Source organism: Hetaerina americana, unplaced genomic scaffold, assembly GCF_022747635.1.
Source record: "Hetaerina americana unplaced genomic scaffold, ioHetAmer1.1.p SCAF_19, whole genome shotgun sequence".
NCBI classification, from domain to species: domain Eukaryota; kingdom Metazoa; phylum Arthropoda; class Insecta; order Odonata; family Calopterygidae; genus Hetaerina; species Hetaerina americana.
The window spans coordinates 9,833,982-9,860,531 of record NW_027286752.1 but is presented as its reverse complement, the minus strand read 5'-3'; the positions used below and the strand labels follow the sequence as shown (position 1 = coordinate 9,860,531).

At 40.1% G+C, this 26,550-nt stretch overlaps 1 protein-coding gene across 1 annotated transcript in view; it reads right to left on the bottom strand.

Annotated features, from left to right (window-relative positions):
* Nucleotides 1-268: 268 nt before the first annotated feature.
* LOC139687341 (acetylcholinesterase-like) overlaps nucleotides 269-26,550 on the bottom strand; it is a 136,692-nt gene continuing 110,410 nt past the window's right edge. Inside the window, exons 2-3 of the mRNA XM_071584514.1 lie at nucleotides 8,949-9,124; nucleotides 269-4,206 (exon numbers count right to left, since the gene is read on the bottom strand). Coding sequence (XP_071440615.1) covers nucleotides 4,070-4,206; nucleotides 8,949-9,124 — 313 coding nt within the window. The 3' untranslated portion in view covers nucleotides 269-4,069. The remainder of the gene's footprint in view (nucleotides 4,207-8,948; nucleotides 9,125-26,550) is intronic.

The following is a 26,550-nucleotide window of genomic DNA, read 5'->3' as shown; positions in this document are numbered from 1 at the left end:
TAAGTCGGTTTGTCCACACTTTCTCTCCTCGGGAACTCATTGGGGTAATATTAGAAGAATATTTTTACGATGAAATCTCACAACGAATTTTCATATTATTGATATAATTTCTTATTCTATAGAATGCCAATGTGATAATTTAAGTTAGTACTGGAAGTTAACGCAATGTTTAAGTGTGTATCTCATTACTCTAGTTTTTCAGTTTGTCATACTACTTTTAAGACTCATTGTGTTACTAACGAATTGTAGATGATACGATGTAAAACATTATAGATTGAACATATTTCATACTTTTGGTTTGTGAATTAATTTAGATGATGGCAGTAAACTTTATTCGATTTATCTTATTAAATGTATGCCTCTGCTTAGATTGTTTATGGAAATGACATGTTAGCTAACTTGTTCCCAACATCCAAAATACCTACTTTGGCTTTGTTAATTATATTCAACTTATTGAAATAAAGTATGAATATAGAGATCCAGAGTAATATAGAGTTGGTAAAGTAACCATACCGGTCAAAAATGGAATTGATACGTAGCATTTTAATCATTTCTTCCAACTGTTACCATACGTCGGCAGGTCCCTGCTATAGTAGCCTTGGCCTCTCCCATCAATCAACCCTAAGTTGTCATTATGATTAGTGCCTTTGTCTAAAGTGTTTCGATTCAATTGAAATTAATTGAGTCAACTCGAATTATTTGTTACACGTTCGATCAAGTGAGCTGAGTGAAATTGTAGGCGTCCTTTTCTCTTACTTTTACATAGGAAAACTTTCTTTCCTTCTTTTTTTTAGGCTTTCCTTTCCCATGTGTGCATGCAATCTCCATGTATCTCCATAGTTGTTTTCCAGTGTTTGTGCGTGTGACTTAGACTATACAATAGAGAAGAGATATTGTCTGACACTTGAACTGCCATTGAATAGGTTGTTGAATACACGTTTTTGATCAGGCGTACTGGGAGATCGCTGGCCGCTTAAATTCCCTTTCAGTAATTACCCCATCAAACGTTACTAACTGCTTACGAAGCAACACTTCCATCTAATTGCGTCTTCTTCAGACTTATGCCACATAGGCTGAACTACTTGCTCATTTGATGGTGTTAATGTTGGGTGGGATTCTTTTGTTTAATAGGGGAAACAATGGCGAAAGGTGTGCCCAGCGAAGTAGGTTTTGTGGGCTTTGTGTAAGGGTATATTAAAGGCGATAGCTCAATGCTTAGGAAAAAATCCATTTGGTTGTTAAAGGTACGTATAAAAAGCACACTCAGTTACACTTGTTGATTCCCACATGGTTCGTAAGTTAAACCACTCGCACACTCTTATTTTGTTCACTATAATATACCATGTCGTAATTACAATGGAGTCCTCCCTCACTCTACGTTCACATTTATAACTAATTGATAAAAACCTTTATCATTCAACCCCTTTTCAATTTTTTCATAATTATTTTTGCTTATTTTTTTTCTTTTTTTTTCAAGCGCAAAGTTTAAAATTATTGTTTAATGCATCTCTGATACTCTGTGTATCTTGACATAAGGCTGAAGAAATAGCATTTACGTAATATTTTCTTATTATTCGTTACGTGTGATATAGCAAATTCTCTTTTGTTTTGGCAGAATACGACATCTAGCAGCTTACGAACGTGCACGCTTAAAAAAATGAGATTTTTGAGGGGAAGGAATGGAGCAGGAAAATATTAACCACAATTTCTCATAAATAGTCTCAAATAAAATATAAAAGTTTCACTTATATACTCTTTTGGTTCTTGTGCCTCTAGTTCTTTTCTTTGCACCAGGAAAAATCATTGACGTGCTTGATATGGTTCACTCGTGGGGATTAATTATTTTGCTAGAGGAGTTTCGATTTACCAGTCATCTTCTTAAAGTGGCAATGAAACCAGGTAGAATAAAGGTTTTGGTCAACACTGAAATGCATTGCAATGCACGAAACACTGAAAGCTCCAACCAATTTCAAGGATGCTCATCTTTTAGCTTCCTGGAACTAAAAAGATAAATCACATCCGAGGTTTTTAATTTAATTAGTGTGCGATTAGTAGCGGTATGGTAGCTTCCAAAAAGCTATGTTGTCCTCTGCACACTATTTAATATTCTAAAACACCTTAAGTTGGTTCATTGGTATAATGTCCATTTTTTATAGCTTCAGTCACCTATTACAAAATCGTAATTTTGGATATGTTTATCTTGAGGGTGATCTATTACATCTGTTTTCCTGGTTAATCCCAACGATGACTCCTTTAGGTACGTAAATAATTGACTCGCTGAATGGTTTTATTGAAGGCATAACTCTCTGAAATTATGCACTTACTGTGAAATGAGCGCCTGATTCATCAACGTTTATAACGATTAAAAATGAACAATTAACTGTAATTTTATTTTTTTCTCATATATAGATTTGAAATCTACGTACTTGACCACGACTGGAAACGTGCTGAAGGTTTTTAAATAAATGTGCTGTCCTTAACGGAGAATGCATAGCTTTTTTATTCTTCTTCGAAAGCTGTCGAGGATTTCTGTAATGTTTTAAGAGCCCCGTTAGAAACTACTGAATATCTATCGTTTAATGAACGACAATTAAATTTAGACGAATCATTGGATTTTTTTAAGCAATAAACAGTAATATAAGTTTGCTGATAATGAATGTCGTTTCCATTTGGTCTTAATAATAAAATTTTGTGCATCGATACTCATTTAACTATAGTATTTATTCTATAATATGAGTGCATTAGGAAAAAATAATCAATGCAACTGTAACCCCAATTCAAGATGAGCGATAAGTTTGTACAGCAAAATTACAATTTTTGCATAATTTCCGGCTCAAGCTCTCCGAAATTTCTCAAAGTATAAGTAAACAATCGAAAATTCGAATCAACGTTTATAAAAAAAGAACACCGACTGCTTGAAAGACGTGAAGAGCATTAAAAACAATTTAGCGAACATTTCAGGTATCGTCGAGATGTTTGTTTTAGCACGCGAGCTGGCAACGCTACCATCCCCGTCTGTACACCTTGGAGTATCAACACTTGACATTCATTTCCTGGTCTACAGAGTTACTCCCTTAATTTTTCAAAATCCTCCAAAATTCTCCATCTACTGCTTTTAAAATCAGGTAAAATGTATATTATATAATATTTGTTTATATATAACCTTTAAATATCTACAGGGATTTGGCGCATATTAATGTATAACCATACAATACCTCATTCTCCGAAAGCCTAGCATATTTCGTTTAGAATATACCGTACATGTTCCTAAGCAATTCCCTAATCACGTCTCGCCATTTGGCCTTGGCCGAAACACTTTTCTTTCGCATATTATTCTCAGTCATTCTTCGCTTTGAACTTCGAAGCCGGTCGATATCTTTTCAACTTCTTCCGACCTACGCTGAACCTGCACTTATCTCGAGAATCCCTTTAGTTTCATTTGAAAACATCGACTGTTTCTTTTTGCAATTCTTTGGCGTTCGGAGGCGCATATCATTCTTAATTTCTTCTCAACCATGGGAGTTCTTCTCAACCCACACCTGAAGTATCACTAGCCAGCATTCCACTTTTCAACCACATCGACACTAGTCAAAGATATCACTCCTCCATTTTCCTCTCTCCGTCTGGAAAGTCACTTTTTTCTTTATTCCGTGGTTTCAATCACTCTCCTCTTGCTCGCGTTATCTTTCGAGTGGCCAGGAAAGGTCAGTGGTGCACCCACCCTCATGGCGCACTCAGGGAACAGGGTGGCGGGTCACACACTAAAGTCATCCTTGTTGCCATACTTTGCAGAGAATAGTGTTGGGAATACTCGACATATACTTTCATATCGTTCCATCGAAGACTTCGTTTGCCCAGACAAACTGTCCTTGCTCGGAGGGAAAAACGACCGACTTCGCGTGGGATCGAGCGTCTTGGATGAAATGTTTCACGTGGGTTTTATGGATCTGCGAGTTTCTTCAAATTTTTATGTTTTAATATCAAAGGACGCAGTTGACTGATGACTGCTTTTGGAGCGTCGTTTGGGGTATCCAGATTGAAAACAGGGCGTTGATAGTCGCCAAGTGGGTTAGGCGATGTCCAGAAGGCTGACCAGAGCCGATGTGGCTCCGAAAGTGAGGAACACGCGGAGTAGATTGTGCTCTGCGGAGGATGTCGCCTCGCTGGTCTGCGGTGGGCAGGTGGCAGGTGTCTGGTTTTGTTCCGCTGAAAGAGGGAAAATGGTTATTATTAATGACTAATTTGTAAGCCTGATGTAAGACGGAATGCGATAATAACGAAATAATAATGTGAAACTCCTCAACTTCTAACTTTGAGACTTTTAATATTTGCATGCATTTAAGATATTTGAAATTATGTATAGTTGAAAATATCAAATCCATCAATAACATATTAGCTATGAATTGCAAGCGGCTGTGGGTCATCTGATCGGAATACTGCCCCAGTGGCGTCCAGACAGGAAAAAAAAGATTGACCGTGATATAACGTAGGGGTTGGATGTCTCCTGACGAAAAAAACACATCTATTAGAAATCCTGTGACGCCTGTGAAACAGTCCAAATGGCCATATTCAGCACTCTAAACTGAAATATAAGCTGTTCCAATAATTTTGCAATGTATAAAAATATTATTTCGGACCTTTATATTGTGAAAAATTTTATCTTATAATAATGCACGGTGACAGTAATTTTCTACTCCCAAATTTAGGAGGCGACCATATACATATTTTCAATAAATAAACATATTTTCACAATTTTTGGTGCATGAATAATTATCAGTAGGTAAACACACACACCTACACACTAGTCAATTGACTTTTCAGATCTTTTTGGTTCGTGAAGGATTTTGTGGGCACCGAGTAAGAAAGGGATAGTTAAATTTTCAAATTAACTTGTTCGACAGCCGTGTGGAATTAGATTCTCTGCTTTAATAGTTTTCCTTGGCATTCGCAATCCAGGAGTGAGTTGTGTAAAATACTAATGTTTTAATTTATGGAAGGGGTGTTGCTGTAAATCCGCCTGTCCCGGACGGGTCGAGAGCTTAGTATGGGGCTGTTGGAGGCCATAGAAGAGGAAAAACGTAGTGATCTTGATGCGAATGGAGTTCTTGAATTCAAAAGTAAACGTGCTTGAAGTAAACATAGGTATCGATCAAGCGATGGTGGACAAGGCATCAAACAAAAACAAGGCATTTTTACGTTGAAAATGACAGATACAAGTTGAAATCATGGTGTCTACTATTGTTATTATAGATAATCCACCGGTTAAGGTAGGTTTTGGATGGGCACAAGCTACCAAACGGTGCAGTGACAAGTCCCTTGTCTCTCCTAACAAACCAACCCAATATTCTAATCTACAATAAGGCCCTCTTCAATTCCTCTTGCAAGCAATGATACAGGGTCCGTACAAAATGTATCGTGACTGGTTCGCTGTAGCCTCAACGGAGCGGTGGATGGGGGTCCGACCGGTCGGCTCGGTAGAGGGGTCCCCCACCACTAAGGTGCACTTAAGTTCAGTCGCCTCTGGGCATGCGTTGAGACAGGAGGCGGATTTTTGTGACGTGTGATTGTTTGTGGTGTCGTCGCGCCAGCATGGAGCGAACCGTCGAGCAACGCTACGCTGTGAAGTTTTGTGTTAAACTCGGGAAATCCGCGTCGGAGGCCCTTATTAAAACTCATTAAACAGGCTTATGGGGATGATGCCTTAAGCCGCACAAGGGTTTTTGAGTGGCACAAAATGTTTAAAGAAGGCCGGGAGCTCATCGAAGACGAGCACCGCGTCGGACGCCCGACGACCGCTCGAACCGATGCTCAGGTGGCCAAAGTGAAAAAAGTTATGGACTCTGACAGACGTTATGGACTCTGACAGACCACCAGTGAAGAAACCGGCCTTTCAGTCGGATCCGTCCACATCATTGTAACATAGGGTCTTGCGATGAGGAAAGTGTACGCGAAGCGGGTGCCGAAAGTCTTGAGCGATGAACAAAAACTGTGGCGGGTGGAAATTTCACAAGAAATTTTGGCACAAAGGCTCTCAACAGTCTTTCGGAAACCGACTTCCAGCGTGCTTTTGACGAGTGGTAGACGCGCCGAGCAAAGTGTATCGATGCAGAAGGAATGTATTTTGAAGATTATTAAGTAATTTTAATGATAGCTGCAATAAATTTTGATTTTTGGAACCAGTCCCGATACTCCTTGTACGGACCCTGTAGTTCGCAAATAGTTGCATACTGTTATCTCCTTCATTCAAGCTGCTATCCTCATCCACGCATTTATAGTATATAGTATACCACGATTTTTATTTCTCTTGTTCATCCCTTTTTTGCCTCCTCGCGGTGACAACAAAACATCTACTGCAAAAGTGTAAAGGCCACATTCCCAAAAGGTACACTGTTATATGTAGTAGTAAGAACGTATAATTCCACAGTTCAACTTATCCAATAAATCCCCATCAATTTAGGCGAAATTTATTATAATGTGACGAAAATTTTTGAAAGTCCAGGCGAATGTTACTTTGAGTGTGACTATGGGATTAGTCATTTACTTATGTCTATGGGTTAAATGGAAGAAAGGGACCATTAGGTCACAATGTCGCCCATAGAAAGTCCTCTATCTATCTATATGTCAAAAATGGAGGTGAGTGGGATGAGTCATTGTTTGGTTGGTATGGGTTATCCATTGATGGATCGTGAAGCAATGCAATGATAAGGAAATAATGCCGGATGATTTCAAAGTGTTTTAGAATATCTGATTTAATTTATTTATTTTCAAAATTTAGAACTTTTGATCGAATTTGAATATGTGGTTACTTGAGAGAAGATGCCTGGCGATGAGACTAGATTTTGAGATTGGAAGCACTTTTGTGTCATTTAATCCTAACCTTAGAAATGCAATCTCATTTCCCATTATAAATAGCGTTGCCAAATTAGCGTTCAAGTTTACAAGGGAGTGGAATGTTAGGGAATGAGTAGAATGTTATGGAATGATCGGAAGTAACATTTTGGAATACCGTCCGCGATAAATGCAATAGGTTAAACCAATAAAGAGGAAATTGCACAATCTTAGTGGATGCTATGCTGAGGAATTCGAAGAAATTTTGGCTTTTTAAATAATCGGTTTTATTGGGGAGATATTTGAATACTGAGTTATTTCGTATTCTGAGTTATTTTCCAAATATTATGGATTTGAGGATTTGAAATCTTACATAAGATGACGTGGAACATTGCGTATTTACAAGCATGGTAGTGGTCAGAGGTGATTGATGTGAGCTGATTCGTATTAGATGGTTTGTGACTGCGTAGTTGATTTGGTGTTCGGCAATGCGTTTCGTGAGATAAAGGAAACCATGCTATGATTCACCCATTGTTCTTGAGCGAATAAAATTGATGGGTGCAATGAAAGTTCGACATGCGTCAGAGCATGAGTCAACCTGCCTCATGATACCATTAAAGACTGAAAATTGCATCGGAGTATCGGAGCGATATTACAGTATTTGACATTCAAGTACGATAACAATAAATAAGGTTCTCTTGAGATTTTTTCATGATAGTACCTGCGACGTTGAAACTGGAGACCATTGATAAGCCTTTTCACAGTAAATATAATGTGCTATCGGGAAATATAATACATACTGTAATCATTTTCAACGGTATTGGGGTAAAACCACCGACCATATTCGCGGATAATCATCCGCATTGGCACTTTAACTGGGAGGGCCGTGAAAATGTTGATGATGATGTTAGACGTCGCCCTTTTGCATTTAGGGGTTAATTACGACTTTGCTGGTATAATAGTACTATCTGTGGAATTTAAAGGATATATTCAGGAAAAATGAATTTAATGAAGATGGAGATTATTTTAGGGGCTAATTTGAGGATTTGAGTATTAGTTGAAAATATAGGTCTGATTGGGATTTTCCTTTTTTTAAATTGTAGAATGGCTGTACAACTGTGAGGAGAGTAGCTTTAAAGTAAAGTACTGACTAGAGAGTGGTGCGGTACTTGTCCTAGAGTAATTTGCGAATAATACTGTCAGCAATAAATTCATTGCACTTTCGTATGTATGCAGGCCAATTCAGGATATCATGTCAACGAGATTTTAAACTTTGGTAAACATCAAGTCTTATTTAGTTAACATTCCTTCGATGTTTATTATGAGGTGTAAGTTGATTCTTTAGGGGGACTTCCTCTGCGTCTGGAGCGTGGGGAAGTATCTTAATCGCCAAAGCGAGTTTCCCACGCGGCGGACGTAATGCCAGAATTCCAAGTGCAAGTCACGTCTACACGCTTCCATTCGCCAAGTTGCGGAATCTTCGCGTGTTTAGTATAATTTGAAAAGTTTATCCGAGAATAGAACCATAAACCGTCCGACTGCCGTCCTTTGCCAACTGACCTCTTAACGCTTTGGCGTCCACCCTCCATCGACAACCCGGTGGATGCACTCGGCAGCTTCGACTGGAGTCGGTGTCTGTCACCACTTCATGATCATTTGATTTTGACTAGTTTTTAGATCTTGCCCTCTATATTTTATGGGCTAATTTTTTATATAATAGGAATACGTTTTAGAGTGACCTAGGGTTGCACAGCACTGGGAATGTATGAAAAGATCCGAGAAAAAAATGTGAATATGCCTGAACTTTTTTGGAACTACACCCTTGGTTATTAGCTGCAATACTATGCTATGCTTTTAAACATCCAAAAGTTAATTTATTGAGTATTTTTCTTTTACTGATGAAATACAATCAAAAATATACTCGAAAATTGAGGGCGTCGACCATCTCTCTAACTAATCCGTGCCCACGTCTCCAGAGTAGCTTCACTTTTACTCGTAGGCGGAAATAGTTATCGCACGTGTTATTCATTTCCCGCAACTTATTCTTTTCCCAATAGAGCTTACCCACCCAAGGGCCGCAATTGACCGGCGTGCGTGGCATGCGATGTCGACCGACTTACTTGTAAGGGAGACGAGCTGAGGTAGGTACTTCTTCCAGAAGGCGCACTGCCTGAGGCGTGGCCCTCGGCCGGTGGACGACGTGTTGGCGTCCAGCGTCAGGTATTCCCTCCCGTAGGCCGTGTGCACGGGCCAATACGTCGCCGTCCACGATCCCTCGGCCGTTTTGCTGGGGTTCCTGCGGGGGGGAAGAGAGACGGCCAATGAGGAGGCGAGCGAGAATTGAGTTTGGATGCATAATTCCGTCGACGGTATGGAATGACCCCGTGACTCGAGCGGAACCCATCCGCCGTAATCAACCCTCGACTGGTAGGCGAGGGTGGAGTTTACACCGAACGAGCCCTGAGGCGTCTTGGGTTCAATTCATGCACTCAGGGCAGAGGGCAGGGCAGAGGGCAGCTCCTCGTTCCCTGAGTGCCACCATTCGGTTACCGCGGAGTGGTTTTCTTAACCAGAAAACCTTTAAATTTAGGGGATTTGAACACGGGGCCCTCCTGCCAGTAGTATGATTAATCGTACGTGGGGAAGAAGGGTTCAGGAAAAAGATAAAAGTAGTGTGATTATATGCAAGTTAGCGTCGGTTAAAACGTGACTCAAAAATGCATAAAATGAAATAAAATAAAATGCTCAATGAGCTAAAATTATATATTTTTGTCATAACATTAAATCACTATAGAGCTCAAAGATTACTACAAGTATAGTACTAAATACTAAATATATACCAAAAACCTATTGTGTTACTATTACGTATTAATTACCTGGGTCCTAGGTTATCAACTGAATTCTAATACTACATGGGATACACATGTTGGTATAATTCCAGGAACATTAAGTTCGTCACGCTGTCTTTTACTTTTGCCTAGAGAGACAGCTGGATGACGCGAAAGTCTTCCTGAATTTCCTCTCATTTCATTTTACTGTCATGTTTCCAAGAGTGTGAAGTGATTATTTGGTGTATAGAGCGCCAGACTACTGAACGAAGGGTCTGGGTTCAATCCCGGCCTGTGGGCACCCCCAGCTAGATGTTTTCTGTGGACCTTGCCTATGGGGAAAATAAATGTATTTGAATGGTATTCATTTTTAATATTGGTGTGGGACGTGATAGTCCTGGAGCTAGAGCATTGGACTACTGACCGGAGGCCTTCGGGTTCGATTCCCTGACACGCCTCTGCTTCACCCTATCTGTGTGATTTTTTGGGTACCAGAACTTCCTAGGAAACCATAACCGGCACAGGGAAAGGAACTGGCCCCCCTACCCTGATGTGTGAATTTTCCTGGCCGTATACGGCTCAGGGCCCTTTTACTGGCCGTATAGGGCCGTACTGGGTGAACTCTACCATCACCAACCTAACCGACCTACGGGTTGATTACTCATATCCTATGTGTTAATTTCCTGGGGATCTTCTCCACACACATTATATCTAACTTGCACTGAATCGCAATTAGAAACATGCCCAGAAAACCTTATGATACCACTTTTAAGCCCATATTCAAGCATTTAAATCTTTTTCCTCTACCAATTGTATATTTGATTTCAATTGTATGTTTTATTATATTTGGACCATAATACAAGGGTAAAAGTAGCCGTCAATATAGTACCAAGGGAAACGGGCATCAGGTTATGCGAAAAAACTTCTCCAAGGCTTAAAAACAATTAAACTAGATGGCAATTTAAAGAGAAAGAGAGTTAGTTTTGAAAATAAAATTAGCCTTGTTAATGAATGTTTGGGTTTTGATATTTCAATGAATTCATGCTTACATGTAGCAATTACATATTACAGGTGTAATCATATCACCCGTAACTTTCAACGTGTGTTTGGAGGAAATGAAAGAGGCTTGGGATTTGCTAGATTTAATGAATATCCCATCGAATTTCATTGCCAACTTGCGTTAGGGCTGTGATTGGGTGGGGAATTCATTAATTTATTTAGGTTAACGAGCGATCAAGCTTTAGTTTGCCAACCAGCCAAGGGGTTACAATCGTTGCAGAGCTGGATGGTCAGTGTGATAAATATGGGGTGATAATAAATGTAAACAAAACAAAGATCCTTCGGTTTTCTGGAAACGAGAAACCAAGTCAAATATTGAAACAGGAGTTCATCATCTAGAGCTGGTGGAAATGTTTACCTATCATTGAAATTTTTAGACAAAAATGGTCGAAGTAGTAAGGATACCTTAGAAGAAAAATTACCTCAGGCAAAGAAGCTATCGAGAGTAGGGAATTGATTATGGAGGTTGAGAAAATACAAGCGAACACTGTGGTATAGAGTGTAGTTTTGTGCGTCTAGGAAACTTACTCTTTGAAGCAAGTTGATTGGCGACTTTTGTAATGTGGGAGTAGAGGAGGATAGCAAAAGTAAAATGAGCAGATAGGAAATCAAGCGAAGGCACCCAAGGCATGGTTGGAGAGTGGGCGGGTTGTTACGGGAAACATAAAGGAGGGAGGAATTCAGAGCGTTTTGATTGGCAATGGGATGTTGAAGACTGTGATAGAGGAGAGAACATTGGACAAAGGAGAAAAGGGAAGGAATAGCATAGGGGTGGTGTTCGGAATAAATGAAGGGGGAAGTGTGCGGAACAGAAGAGGGACCTAGGTGTATCGAAGGTAATACGAAGGGGATCTATTCTAACAAGAATTAATGTAGTCTATGAATTCGAGACATCTATGGGTGTACTTATTAACTCGCCATCGTGAATCAAGTTTTTTTAAATATTAGGTAGAGAAAGTAGTAAGGAGTGTCACCAAAATCCGAGAGAGCTAAATTTTAAAGTAATCATCATGTAATTACAATCACATTACAATGATTTTCGCCAACTACTTGGAAAAATTAATTTTTATTGGAATAAATAATTATGAATGCCGCGAAAAAATAATGATATTACATACAACATGATTATTTTCAGGTATAATCGGATTGCATTTAATCGAATTACATAATTTTATTTCACGTTAATCTTAAACCAGCACTTTTACCTTTACATCGGATTGTTAACAATGATAAAACAATAAAAAATATAATTATGAAAATAGAAATGTGATTACTTCGCAGTCCTGAATCCGAGTCATCTATATAAAAACCGTTTATTATTGTGGTTTGAAAGAATTAAAATCAAGCAAAACACCCCGTGTCGTCGTGAATAATTGGCATTGGTGAAACGCAGAGTTCTCGATAGTAGCGAGATAACAGTGAAGGGAACGAGATAGTTCTCACTCACTCACTCGCATCGGGTGTGAGAGAAACCACAGTTATTAACCCGAAGTTTGGTTTTGTCGGCGGGGGTAGAGTGAGCTCACCTAGAATTAAGTCCAACGGCGTGTGGAATGCACGAATACTTTCTTTCCCTGTGCTGTCTATGATTTTCCCGTAAGATCTAATGCCTGAAAAATTACACAGCTCGGGTGAAGGCGAGGGCGCCCCTGGGGATCGAACTCGAGCCCTCCGGTCAATGTTCTACCTACTGGACTACCACTTGAACTCATCAGCTATGTTAAGAGGTATTTAAACCTATCTAAAAAACATTAATCTATGAATTAAACGCAAATCAAAGACTCGATGCAAGAGGTAACCTCTTACCAAGTTATCATAATGTGATTTAACTGATTGCATCGATTAAATGTTCCATTATTTCAGCTGACCAGAAAATGGTGACTCTATTATAGAGAAACTGTCTGGCAGATAGGAGTCTAGTGCTCAGTGGCCTTTCAATTATAGGTAGGGTTTTATTGACCCAGTAAAAAATGCAACAAAACTGGTGGGTGTCTAGTAACGTTAAAATTCTAAACCCTGCATAACATCGCCGTAAACACACTTAAGGCCCCAGTTTTCGGTTCCACGCACTTCCGTCATGCTATCCAGGATGGTTAAACTCTTCCTCTCTCTCTCTCCTTCCTTCATCGAAGCATTCTCGCATCTAGCGACACTCCTCAACCCCCATCTGCCCCTCATTATCTCCTCTATCCGTTTCTCCCTCCTTCTTTCTCCCAATGTTTTCCATTCACTTTCTATTTTCTACCATATCTATGGGGGTAACCTCCTCGCCTTCTGACCCAGAGCTCGTGGGTTCAATTCTCGCCTAGGTTGATTTTTCTCCACCTAGAGATTGATAATATATGTTATGGTTTTCATTGTAATGTCTAAGTGTTAGGTGGAGGAAGGGACTATAAGTTTCAATGTCGCCCAATTAAGTCGATGAATAAATAAAAATATCTAGGAGATGACCCTTCAATACCTTTTCCAAACGTTCATTTTTCTCCATTATTTTCCATAACCACATCTCCGAGAGCCACCAATCGGCGCTTATTTTCTCATCGACCGAGGTTTTGGGCTATCACAACAAAACGGTCCAGATTAAAATCAGATAGATACAAGTTTTTGTCCATATGACAAATTTCACATGTGCTACGCAAAGGGAAGGAAAAACACTGACAGACCAATGCTCATTCTCCTCTACTTATTTTTTATAATTTATATCCTTTTTTTCATGAATGCCGTCCACCAATCCCGTGACACTAGTCTTGACGGTGTATGGCTTAGATCAAATACATCCACAAAACTAACTGCAAATCTCCATCATGTATGTGGGACACGCAAATCCAGTAATTCTGCCGGGTACTCTTGGGTCAACTCTCAATCGCCACGGAGGAGGTTGAAGGAGATTTTTCGCCAGACTCCGAACAGAGTTTTGCGTACGGAGATCCTTCGAGATCCAGGCCATTGTTCCGTCGTCGTCTGGGAGGAAGAATAGCGAAAGCGACGGGGGACGTCATTATCGCCGTGATCCGTCCGGGTTTGCATGCATGATTCATGTCGTGTTTACCGCCCCGGAGATGATGGGCTTACGTGCTCGGCGAAGTCGGCCGAGGTTTGCAGTGATATCGAAAGGGGTGGGGTGGGGGGGTTGAGATGGAGTGGGGGGAGGGGATCGAGTGGCGAGGGAGTGGATTTCCAGTTGACGCCGCGCGCGACTCGCCTCGTTCGGAATTCGTCGTTACGGGGAGAGACGGAGTGCCCCCACCCCACCACTAGACCCCGTTGTCTTCTTCCCGAGAGTCGCTCCCCAAGGTTGCACGCTTCATTAGCGAGGGGCGATGGGGCAATTGGAAACAGTGTCCTCCGGTCCCAGATTCCGTTATCTCCATTAGATTAAACCAAACCCTCTGCGACCGAACTGCGGCTGGCAGGAATAATTGTTTCTCATTGACCCGAAGAGAAATCGAAGCGGACACTTTCCGGCATGGTTGTTATTCCGAATGTATTTCCGACTTATCGCTTGGTAAAAAATTCTCTAACGGCATGCCAATAACGCTCAATTTAAGATAAACCCCTGTTTAGCAGGAATTCTCTATGAATCTCCATTGCACCGTTATTTCCGATCTGATTTTAATTTCCTATGAAATTTTAGAGCTTCACTAGGCACTGTATTATGTATGATACATTTATCAGCCGCACCACCCCATGCTACAATATCTTTGTGCCTCCATTGGGCTGGGAATATTTCACAATAATTCTGAAATTAACAAAGTCCCTTTTATATTTTTTAGCCTCTGCGGCTTTATCTGTGTGTTTTTGCATATACTCTAAGCTTTTCAGCTTAGGTTTAAAAAAACTAGCTCCATTGTATTCTTTACAATGTAGTACAAAGTAACTATATTGCTGCAAATGGATTTTTTTGCGGATAGCGCACCAGGGAATCCTGAACTTCGAAGGAGAGACTGATACATCAGTTCTTATTTCTCTAAGTAATATAAGGATTATGGAAGATAAAAATCCCAGTGATCAATCTCAGGTTTGATTTGATTGTTGGGGCAGAGCCACACCCTAGGCCAAGCCCTACGGCGTCTGAAATTCATGCCTCAGGGGAGGGAGCTCCCTTCCCTCTTTGGTGTATCCCTGTCTGATCTTTTGACCGAATGATCAAGCAGCGCGGGTTTACATGGTTATACGGGTTTGAAGTTACTCCACTATGGACAAACGCCATTCCCACGAGGCTACTCCACCGCTATGCCAGGATAATGAATATTTATAACGATGTACCAAATTAACATTCAGGATATGTGGGACACGCAAATCCAGTAATTCTGCCGGGTACTCTTGGGTCAACTCTCAATCGCCACGGAGGAGGTTGAAGGAGATTTTTCGCCAGACTCCGAACAGAGTTTTGCGTACGGAGATCCTTCGAGATCCAGGCCATTGTTCCGTCGTCGTCTGGGAGGAAGAATAGCGCCAGGAACGCAATGAAAACCAGAAAAATAAATGCCTAATTGGAACATACATGCCTGTAGAATGGTCCTCAATCGAGGATAACATTCTGGCGAAAGCTAGGAACACGACAGAGCGATATGGAAACTGGTTGAAATTGGTTATCATAAACTGCCAAGGAAAGATTGGGTGGAAAGGAAGCCCTGGATAGAATGGTGCTGGGTAAAATTCAATTATTCCGACAGTATTGGAAAAATAACAAACTTTATTAACCAGAATACAAGAGAAAAGAGGGGGAATGTGCATCTAATTTATGCGATCAAGTAGAAAACAGTGTTGGACAGAGAAAACTTGAAGATACGAACAGGATAGTAAGGAAACCCTTCGAAGAGGAGTAAAGAGGGAGAAATCCTCTACGGGGTAAAATGGTGGAATTATAGTCCTGGCTGTATTGAATGAGAAGCCGTTGAAACTAGTACTTTTAATCGCTCTAAACAGAGAATACGATTCTGCAGAAGTAATTTCAGGAGGATGCAATGCTCATCAAAGCATTAAAGGAGACACTATACTGTGAGCATAATTCCAAGACGCGATTAAAGACTTCCAATAGCCAAAATAAGAATTGGTAACCCCGGTTTGCAACTAATTAAAATGTGATGGAAAAGATTTAAAACTGACCCCACTAATCCTGGATGAACATCCGTTGAATACATTATCCAGACGCTTTCAGCATAATATCAATACGAATTTCTCAAATTTGAAAAGTTGAGTGCAAGTTAATGTAAACATTTTAGAGCCATCACCCTCATGACGCATCACCAACCAATATGTTAATAACTCCCGAAAAATGGGAAATATAGAAGAGGGATTCCTTGAAAAAAAACCTGTGTGAAATAAGGAAAAGGAGAGATGCGAAAAAGTCTAAAACTTGAGCTGCTGGCAGAGAAGAGAATGAAAAAATAAACACTTCCATCGCAGTCGTGAATTTGTGGAAACTATTCAATGATTTAGACTGTAATAAATTGTTAAGCATTTCATATTTCTCTTCTGGGATGTGTTACTTCACGTTTTTCCAGCTCTTTGTATTTTGAAGGTCATAGAAGTATTTTATTATGACCGCAGAGTGTTAGAATGATATGATGTCAGGAAAAAGCATGCAAAAAGGCCAAATTCCCTTAACTAAGTATGACCTCCAGGGTGAAGGAGTAAAATAAAGTAATCTAATCTTGTTTTTTATCCCTAATATTATGCGCTTATTTCGAGAACACATTAATAAAATTAGAAGTGGCGATGAAGGCATTCATGTCCATTTAGAAAAACCAGCGTGTGATACCTTTTACAGCAGCGATGCATAGAGATAAAAACGCTAACATGACGACACAAACCATGTAGGCTTTCCACGAGAAGAAATATCTACTAGCGGCAAAGAGTATTGGGCATTTGGTATGTCTGCCAATTCGGTATTGGGCGTAGATTATTGGCTTAACATATCTCCAGATCAAAAAAACCTCAACAGTATATTCAGGAGTTTATTCTTCTATAGATACCAGAAGAGTGGACGGGGTCAGTAGCAGAGGAAGGCACAGGAGGGCAATTGGAATGATAAAATTTGAGGGACCAGTGACCGGTGGAATTCGGCGAGGATTAACTGCATTGAAAGTCCCTTGGAAGCAGTGAAGATGTGAAGGGTTAAGCTTATTGGGTGCGAATCGACGTATGGTTTAACCAATAGTAAAAGTCATAGGGAACGGTAAGAACGGGCAGAGAAAGATCACAGAAGATAGATATGAAACAAGTGAAAAGCAGTGCTAAACCGGTAAATGTGGACAATGGTAATTATCAGATCAATAGTTATTACGCAATAATAATATAAATAATAGCTCTCTTATGGATCTTTTTCGACCTACTAAACGTATAAATATTTGTCTTTCATAATTTTTTTAACTTATAAATTTATTAACATTAATAATAACAGCCACATTAGATTATTATTTTATGCGTCCAGTTTTGGTTGGATATGCACAGCTGCCTTTAATTATTTTCATTTAAAGAATTACTTTTATAGCTCTATGTACTCATTTGTACCTGATTGTAAAAAGAAATATCAAATATTTTACATAGGGAATCTGTGCTTCCAGTGTATTCAATGAAAATAGAATTGGATGCAGGGAAGAAAAACCCATGTTAAAGTGAACTGTGGCCACACATTCCTTGCACAATAATTTAATTAATAATTTAATCAAAGCAGAAAAAATACATCCTCGCTAAAACACAGAAAAATGTTTCAATGTAAAATCATTTTTATGAAAATTATTTGATGTCGATGTTCTATTACGAGCTCATGGAACAAGGCTAAATTTAAATTACGCGCAACCGCTCATTGAATAATTTTTTTTGACACCAAAAAAGTCATTTTCAACTTCGAAAGGAGATATGTAAATGAAGTATTCAACAATAACGATTTGCGATACTGGTGAGAACTCCCCAGGGATGAGATCTTAAACTTTGTAAAGCCTCACCTAAGCCTAAAACGTTCTTGAAAATACATTTATGGGATGTATGTATTCATGCTTACTACAATGTGTGACGCGACCTTAATAATTTACTTTCATTAAGTGAGATATGAATGATACCTGCTAGCAACACATTCGATAATTTTATGATTGTAGTCTTTTGGTGGATGAAATGCATGAATTGATTTTTCTTAAATGAGATTTAAAAAAAATATATCATCATAACTGAGGATTCAAATAGCCCATCGCTTCGTGTATCGGAAAAATATGAGAGAAGAACGTTTTCAGCTTCGAGGGGTCATTCAAAAGGATATTTAAACTGTAGGGTAATATATTCGTTCACAAATGAATGAAGAATATTACTTTGTGAAGTTTTAGTACACTTAATCAGTCCATTTTGAATAAAACTTGGTGCTTATGACATTTTCACAACAATTTTAATATTTTTACTCGGCCATTTTTTTAACGTAATCTTCAGGTGGTAAGCATAGTCGTGTAAATATATGAAAATTATTCTAGAAACATACAAAGTACTAAGTTTTATTCAAAATGAATAGTATCAAATTCCATCAAGTTATGCCGGAAGTCATCAACTTTATGCAATTGCTTATATTCTATTGTTTATGGAAATACAAAATTCAACTTAAATTTCTAAATTCCTCGAATGATGGAATACCTCGAAGACGATTTCCCGGCCCCGGTGGCGCTGGGGTAACGTCCTCGCCTGCCAACATAAAGGTCGCGGGTTCGATTCCAGCCTAGAAGTTTTTCCTTCGCCTAGGGCTTTGGTGCATGTAATTGTAAAATTGTTATATCAACGTTCAAAGTCCGACGTAAAGGTCGAAGTGCTGTTTTCGGACTAATTCAGAAAAAATAAATAATTACTTTCCAAAGCCAGTTTATTTATTGTACCGTATAGCTTCTGCATTTAGCTATCCACAAAACGTTTTCATTGAAGTTCTCTCGGTCCCCCTGCTTCATATAAATGGACAGTGTGTCGTGTGTCCAGATTTTCATAAGATCTATCAATCCTTTGCTTGTCACAGTTGATGCTGCTACGCTTTTCCATCTCACGCGTCCGTATTGCTTGGTGTTGCCGCAAGATGACTTTTTTTTAATCTGCCCAAATTTCACGCTTAAAAAATTTCATCTTCTCAGATTCCTTCCAGATGTCAATATTCATCCTCTCGCCTGCCAATCCAGAGGTCGCGGGTTCGATTCCCGCCTTGGTGGTTTTTCCTCCGCATTAGGCTTCGGTGTTTGTAATTGTCATAAATGTAATGCACAGGGGTTTAGGTGGAAGAAGGGGATGTAATGTCCCAATCTCGCCCCAAAAGAAAGAAGTTGAATAGATAACATAATTTCCCCTCGTGTCTCTCGAGGGCCAGTGCCTGGTGTTAGGGATCGTCTCGCTGTTGCAATTACGGATGGCGATGAATAGTGGCGAAGGGGTGAATTAGACTTTCTTTTATTGAATTTTGATGTTTTGGAGGGAAATTGTGTTCCCAATTCTTAGAATTTTGTCTGCCTAAGACAGATCAAGTTTTCAGCAGTTGATACACCAGTGGAAACATTTTATGATTTAAATATTATGCCAAAAGCCGTGGACATTTCTAAAGATGATTGCGGAGTATCTCCTTATAATTTGATTAAGAACCACGCGTATCTAAGAATATCGAGTGCTCTAATAAGTAATCGTTGGATGAAGAGGTATTCATTTTCTAAATATGAACATGAACTCCTACTCGCTATATTTCAATTGGCACTTCAATGTCAATACTACTGCAATAATTTAATAATATAAGAAAAAATTTGCTCGCCACTATATGGTAGTGCTTTTAGTATTTCGAAAATCGAATAATGGTAAAGAAGTGCTTGATTCTCTGAGAAAAATTGGTCCCTCCCTTTATTAAGTTGGATGTCGCGTAGTTGATGACGTTACAAAACATTCTAAGCTTTTTTATTCGAAATTGGAGTAATTCAACATATATTCCTGATAAACTTGTAAAGGGTACATTTCATTTGTGTGAGTCTGTAACAGTGAGGATAGCTATTTTTTAAAATGTCAATAGCACCAGGACGAATATATTTCGATTTGATCAAAAGGTTATTATAATGCCTCCCTTTAAATATTCTGTCCGATTTTAAGCTCACCTAGGTTAACATTCATGTTGTGATGTAAATTTCCGATTTTTTAAAGGTAAAAAATAACCGATTTTGCAATTATTGTGTGTGATCCTTAATTGAGTACATTGAAAAGTAGCATGATTATATGTAAAGTAAAGAAACATGAACGTAGGGATTAGACATGAGTTAATCTTGACAAGTTTGGGGAACTCTTAAAATACGTAAATCTCACTCAATCCCTTCATTACCGGGATGGGATGGGATGGAACACATCAGAATGGGTGTTTTCTAAGTGAGGTGGAAAAAGAGAGAAAGGGAGAGAGAGGACTTAAAATACACGCATGAACCATTTCACTAAATATAGAATTCGAAACAGAACATCATGACTGATTTCCTGCGCTAAAGGACATGGGTGGAATCTAATCTTTTTGTCTTAAATTCAACAGAAATGGGAGTTTAATTTACATTTGAAGAAATTTTAAGGAACTCTTAAATATATTTAACCAGATTATTTTTATTCTGTTTATGATATAACATTTAAGAGGTCATGAATATGGAGACTGTTGGCTATATAACTTTGACATTCATTCATTGAATTGAATAATGCGAATTTTCGGCAATTTCCCTAATTATGATTTAGGTTTGTTTGTTTCCCAGCTTAGTAATCAATTTGGAGGCTGAATTTGAGTGACGAGAGACCTTGGGTTCATCTCGAAGAGCTCATTTCCTTCCCCTTGACCCACTGCGGTTCCCACGACGTTCAGTTATTCAGAAAGTCGCATCGCTTGGTTTTCAGGTTGTCGGTTGTGTAGAAGCATCATCCATATCCAGTGTATGTGCCCAGAATCCTTCGACTTGTAGGTTACACACATCAGATTACATCGCTGGCCCTATTTTCTTAGGGCATTGAGCATTTAAGAATGTTTCTAAATTTATTGTTAATTTCAGTCTTAAATAGTTCATTGAGCGTGAAGTGAATTGTGTGTTTATTGTATACTGATGGCTTTTATTTACTTTTCCTGCACTGTTGTTTATTGAGGCGCCCGTGGCATCATTGCAAGAGCCTGGATACTCCACCTATGAACTCGTGGAGCCAGAAAAAAAAATACCGAATTCAAATCAGGCTAACGTCCTTAGTTTTCCGTTCCAAAGGCCATATAGAACCGATTATCGTTAGTTTTTTCTTCTGAAAAATATTTTATGAGAATATTTTCTTAAATCTATCTGAGATAACGACCTTTCAAATTCCAAGCGGGAATATCTTCGGCGTATCAAGTGTTCGGCGCACATGGCTACTGTTCAAACAGTGTTGCCGGTTGCAACCACTCATATTATGATGAAACCGTGAGACTACCGAAGTTCCTCGCCCCATGTGACTATCTCTTTGTGGAGGCGTCCCATTCGTCTTACCAGTCCTTGGGACTACGAAGACGTTTTGTGTTCTTCTGCGTTGTCTCTTGGCAGCTTTATTACTTCAGGGAAGTCTTCTTAGCACTTCCTTGGCTTCTTCCCTGGCGGAAGTGATGCAGGGGTGTCCAGGCTAGCGATGGGTCGTTTGTGACGATCCCACGGCCAGACCTGTGCCTCGGAGATCCTTCGGATAACAGCAATGTCCGACTCCGCTGCTTTTCTGAAGAAATCCTGCGCTGCCTTCGGAAGTAGAACGTACCGAAGTGTGTGGAAGGGACTTGAAATTTGTGATGTGACGACGCTAAGTACTTACATATTTACGGATGATTTTGCGCAAATATTGTTTAGGGAGTGGATGAGGGGCGTATTGATAGGTAGTGGGATATTGAAGACTGTAATAGAGAGGAGGATGTTAGGCAAACGAGGAAAGGGAAGGAACAGGATAAGGATGTTTGTAGAATTTATAGGCTTAAGATTAATCAAAGAAATGGGATTCTGAAATAATAAATATCGGTTGGAAACTCTTTTGGTAAACAGAAAAAAACCGACTTCAAAACTAGATGAAATATTCGCGCAGGGAAATTAAGACCATCATCACCCCTCTCCCACTGCAGTTTACAACAGTAATGAACTCTTTAAACGCATTTAAAATGAATGACAAACTTTTTGACAATCACTGACAAGCAATCCACGCCTTGAGTGCCAAAATTCCTTGTTCTAATGCCAAAGTATAAGTGCGTCGATGCTTCGAAGAGACAGATGAAGGTGGAACGCAGTGATGACCCGATATATGCCAAGAGTAAACTCGCTCGAGGATGAAGAACAGAGGCCCCATCCGAGAGCGAGCCTGATAAGCGCGCTCTTCTCAATCCGATGAGACTCAGTGGCCTGTCAATTCGTCAAGGTGAACTTGTACTAACCAGGAAGACCAAAGGAGCATAAAATATCATATTTTTAGCGGACAGGTAAAAGTCTCTGCTCAGTTATTTAAAGAAAGTCTTCGCATTCAATTTGATGTAACACAGCTATGTGCTAATTTTTAAGATAACCGTGGTGAAAAATTACTACCGTTCAGAGGAACGATTCTTATGCGCATAAATATGGGCTTTTTCGAGTGAGTTAAAATTATATTTTTTAAATGTATTAAATAAATTAAATGCTTTTGTCGAATGGTTATCATACGAAACACATGTGGTGTGCATATTGTCCAAAGGTGGCAGTTCAGTGAGAACATAATTTTTATTGGCAGTCGGTGAAGGCGGAAGATTATTGATGGATCCAATATCAAGGCCACTTTCATGTTTTTTTCTTTAATTATTGTTTAGGATAGATAATTGAGATGGTATCTTCGTCAAGTGTGTTTAGTCCGTCTCGCGACTGTATCTAATCCTTCAAACTCACGAATTGCGAGCAAAATAGGCGGTGTTTGAGGCAGGTGCGCTTAGTTTAAAATATTTTTTTAAACGAACTCAGGTGGAGGTTGGAGGTGAAGATGAGGTTAGAAAAGCACACCGGATAAGGCGCGAGTTGAATGGGACGGGGGCAGGAAGAGGGGAGGCGTGCACTTAAAAGGAGTTCTCCCTCGCGGCCATTGCTCACCTCCGAGGTGCGTGGGCGCACGCTGTGCCCTCATCAATCAATTGTTACCGCATTTTCCAACTCGAAGGGGGAAAAATTCACTCCCGCGGGTGCGTGGAGGGCCAGAGTGAGGGCACGCGAAAACATCCGGGAGTTCTCGTTAGTGTATTTATGTCGGACTCGTTGTTGGTGTGGAGAGGGAGGGTTTGAATGTAGATCGGAAGCACCCATGCACCAGCCACACCACACGCGCACCAACGAAACACATGCGTGCCCAATTGAAAGGCCTCCATGAGGCATCACTCACCCCTCCCTCCCCCGACCACTATCGCATCCAATATCGTCGCCTCCCACCTCATTATTTCCCCACCAATATTCCCACCGCCGCCGCTCGAATCGAATGCCATCACCCTCGCGCTCCGGCAGACGAGCGAACGGGTCGACCCCCCCCCCCACCCCCCGCCACCACACGCCCTCCCCTGTCCCGCAGCATTCCGCCCACCGAGGTCTGTCTATTTTGCTCTTCGCCCCACTCTCCAATTTCGTCTCTTCAGACCCGTGCCCCGCGCCCCCTCCTCCGCTTCTCTCTCTCCCGCCTCCCTCTCTCCCGCCTCCCTCGCCTGGGGTCCTCGTTGGCCCGCATCCTACAGCCTCAGGGAAATGCGACTTCGATGGTCACGACCGTGCATACCGATATGACATCTATGAATAGAAATATCGAGGAGAGCATCGAGCAGCTAGATAGAATTATGTCAACCACTCACAGAGGAGTACGATTCAAATAGAATGGATTGGTCGAACATTTCTGAGAAATTATCAAGTTGAGATTCGTAGTAGTAGTATTTAGGGGAGGCGACCGACTGCTGAGGTCATTTGCGCCATAGGGGATGGACAGGAATGGATGAAGGGTGGAGAGAAACCCGGCGTCGGCATTAGCCTACTCTTTACGAAAGGCGCCAAGGGGTCCGCAGTTTAACGTCCCATCCGACGGACGGCGTACTCACTCAAAGCGCCCTCCACAAAGCACCTCGAGTAGGGATCGAGATACCTCTGAAAATATTCAACACCGCCGGGATTTGAACCCGGGCCCTCTGGGTGGGAAGCCAGTACGTTATCCCCCGCACCATCTCGATCCCCATTGAGATTCGTTTTTAAGTGTTTATGAAGTTTTTTCCAAAAATGGCAGATGTTCGAATTCTATTTCTTCTGTGTAGTATACTGTTGAAATGTTTGATAGTTTGATCCAAAGATGGTTAAATCCCTCTAGAATTTCAAAAGTTCAAAAAACATATTCTTAAAATCTCAATGAAACAGCTACGAAGTGTAATAATCATTCGCCTTGACTGGGATACGCATTGACCGAGGCCTCGGTGGCTTCACTGGCGAAAGTACCGCCAGTAAAAACTGCCGGTGGGTCTGCCGGACATCGAGGGATCCGGGTTCGAATCTTGGTCAAGGGGAATGATTTTCTACACTTTTTAATTGCTGCATTGTAATGAATATTTAGCGGATGACTTCTTTAATAGCTACTGTCGCGGTATCTCCTGCAGTTTCTTTGAAAATCTTTAAATTTCGTTTACCATTGTGAGGTTTTTCGTTTAAAAATGTAAGACCGTTAAGGAATCCCATTGAATTTCCCGCACTTTGATGCTGTCTTATATCGCATTCTATCATTTAGGATTTGTTGATGAGAAAAAAGTCTGCCACTGGGCTATACCATCGGCGGTAGGCCACCATTATGTCTTTTTCTGAAATTAATTGCCTTATTTTCGTCCTTCCGTATCCACGGTTGGTCTTCCACCGCGACTTTGCCTTTTCTCTTTCCCTCCTGTTTCCCTTTTCCTCCTTTTACGTTTTTACGTCATTTTTTGCCACGCAAAATTTTAAACTATGAAACATTCGCTAGATGCCTTGATTTCTGTCGTCGTCAGCAGTTTTCGCGGGAGCAGATTAGCGCTCGAAGCCGTTAGTCGGTAGCGCAGTCGCATAGAGTCGGACACGTGTCATCTGGGGATTGCTCAAAATCTTTCCACAATGATGCTGTAAACGAGGAGGGAGTAAAAAATATATTGCTGCTGATGTCCCAATTGGTAATTTTCATTAATAGCAAACTCGACATCGCACGTCGAGGAAATAAAAGTATGAATGATGAACGGGATAGAAATTTTCCAGCTTTTAGGAATATTGCAACTCGTATACGAGTATAATTAAATATATGATACAGACATATAGTGTCCAACCTAATTTTCTTTGGATGTGATGGTTAAACATTATACAGCCACTAAACAAACTTATATCTAACAAAAAATATAATGTTAAAGTTTATCTAGAAGTTATTTATTCCATGGTAAATTAAAGTCTCATATCTATAGATGAATGACATAACGTAGGCTACCGTCGTGTTTGATATTGGAAAGGTTTGAGGAGCCATTTTGCAAAATTGTAGACTGCTAGAACAATTCTGTAGAATCAAATTCGTTAAAAATTCTGAATAGATTAGTAAAAACTCTTAATATACACCTTTTAAAGTTCATTTCCTTCCTTTAATCCACTTATCGAGGTTTCTGTGTTATATTATAACTTTCCTGTGTCTCTCAATGTACCTGCATCCATCCAATTTATCTACCTTCTTCCAATTTCCTCCAACCCTTTATTTGCTTTTCTATTCCTCCAAATTATTTTCTCCTACCATCTCTTCATTCACATTTAGTCTCTCGGATACGTTCAATGATTAAGTTTTCAAAGGTTACATTCCGTTACATTCCATATCAGTTAGTCATCGTTAATGGTTTCTTTATGCACTTGCGGATAAATTATTTATCAATCATCCTTTGTTCGTGATCGCTCCTTTTTATGATATAGTTATTCCCTAAATGCCCCTGCCTGACCAAAGTGCTGGCAGATAGGTTTGAACCCGATCCTCTTCGTGCCCTCGTCCGGACATCCCCCCCGCCCCCCACTCGCGCTCGGGACACCACTTGCCCGCCCCCATTGGCGATATCCCGTATGGTGAACGTAAATATTGGAAAATGGAAGAGTTATGGGAAACAAATCCCGGCGAATGGTCATACACGAGGATTTTTGGAGAGATGGAATATATTTGATGACTTTTTTTGAGCCCGTCGCTACCAGAGGGAGGGATGAAGGCATCCGCTTTCCCTTTGCCACTGATGGATTGTGAAATTCGTTGGATCCAGTGCTGTTTTAATTGAGAGGAGCGACTAGTATAGCGGAATCCGCGGGCCAATTGTTTGAATGCAGCTTAATTCCGCTTCCTTATGTGCCATACCTCGCCATGAAAATTCGACAAAAGGTTATGGTACTAGCGATCACGAAATAATATATCGCTCCAAAATAAACGGCATTTCTGCTAAAATTTAAAGAATATTTACATACACCAAACTGGCGAAAACATTTGCCCGTTATATCTGAATACAGGCCTATTCTCGCGTATTAAAAAACCTGTTCTTTTAATTCACTAGCGTGTATCCAAATATTTCCATTTTCCAAAGGTGATAAATTATTTATAGAATACGAGCAAGCAATGCAAAAAGTTAAACGATTTTATTGGAAAAAAATTCGTATCTCGCAATATGCGGTAGTAACGCAAGCATTAGGAAATAATTCTATGGAGTCTCGAATTCTTGCAATTCACAGGTTATATTTTGTTCTATCATTTTTATTTTAGTGCTTCATTTTGAAGGAAGACATTGATATCATGTTTTTAATAGTTGATCAGCGTCACCAACGACCTTTTACACTTAAAAATTACTTTT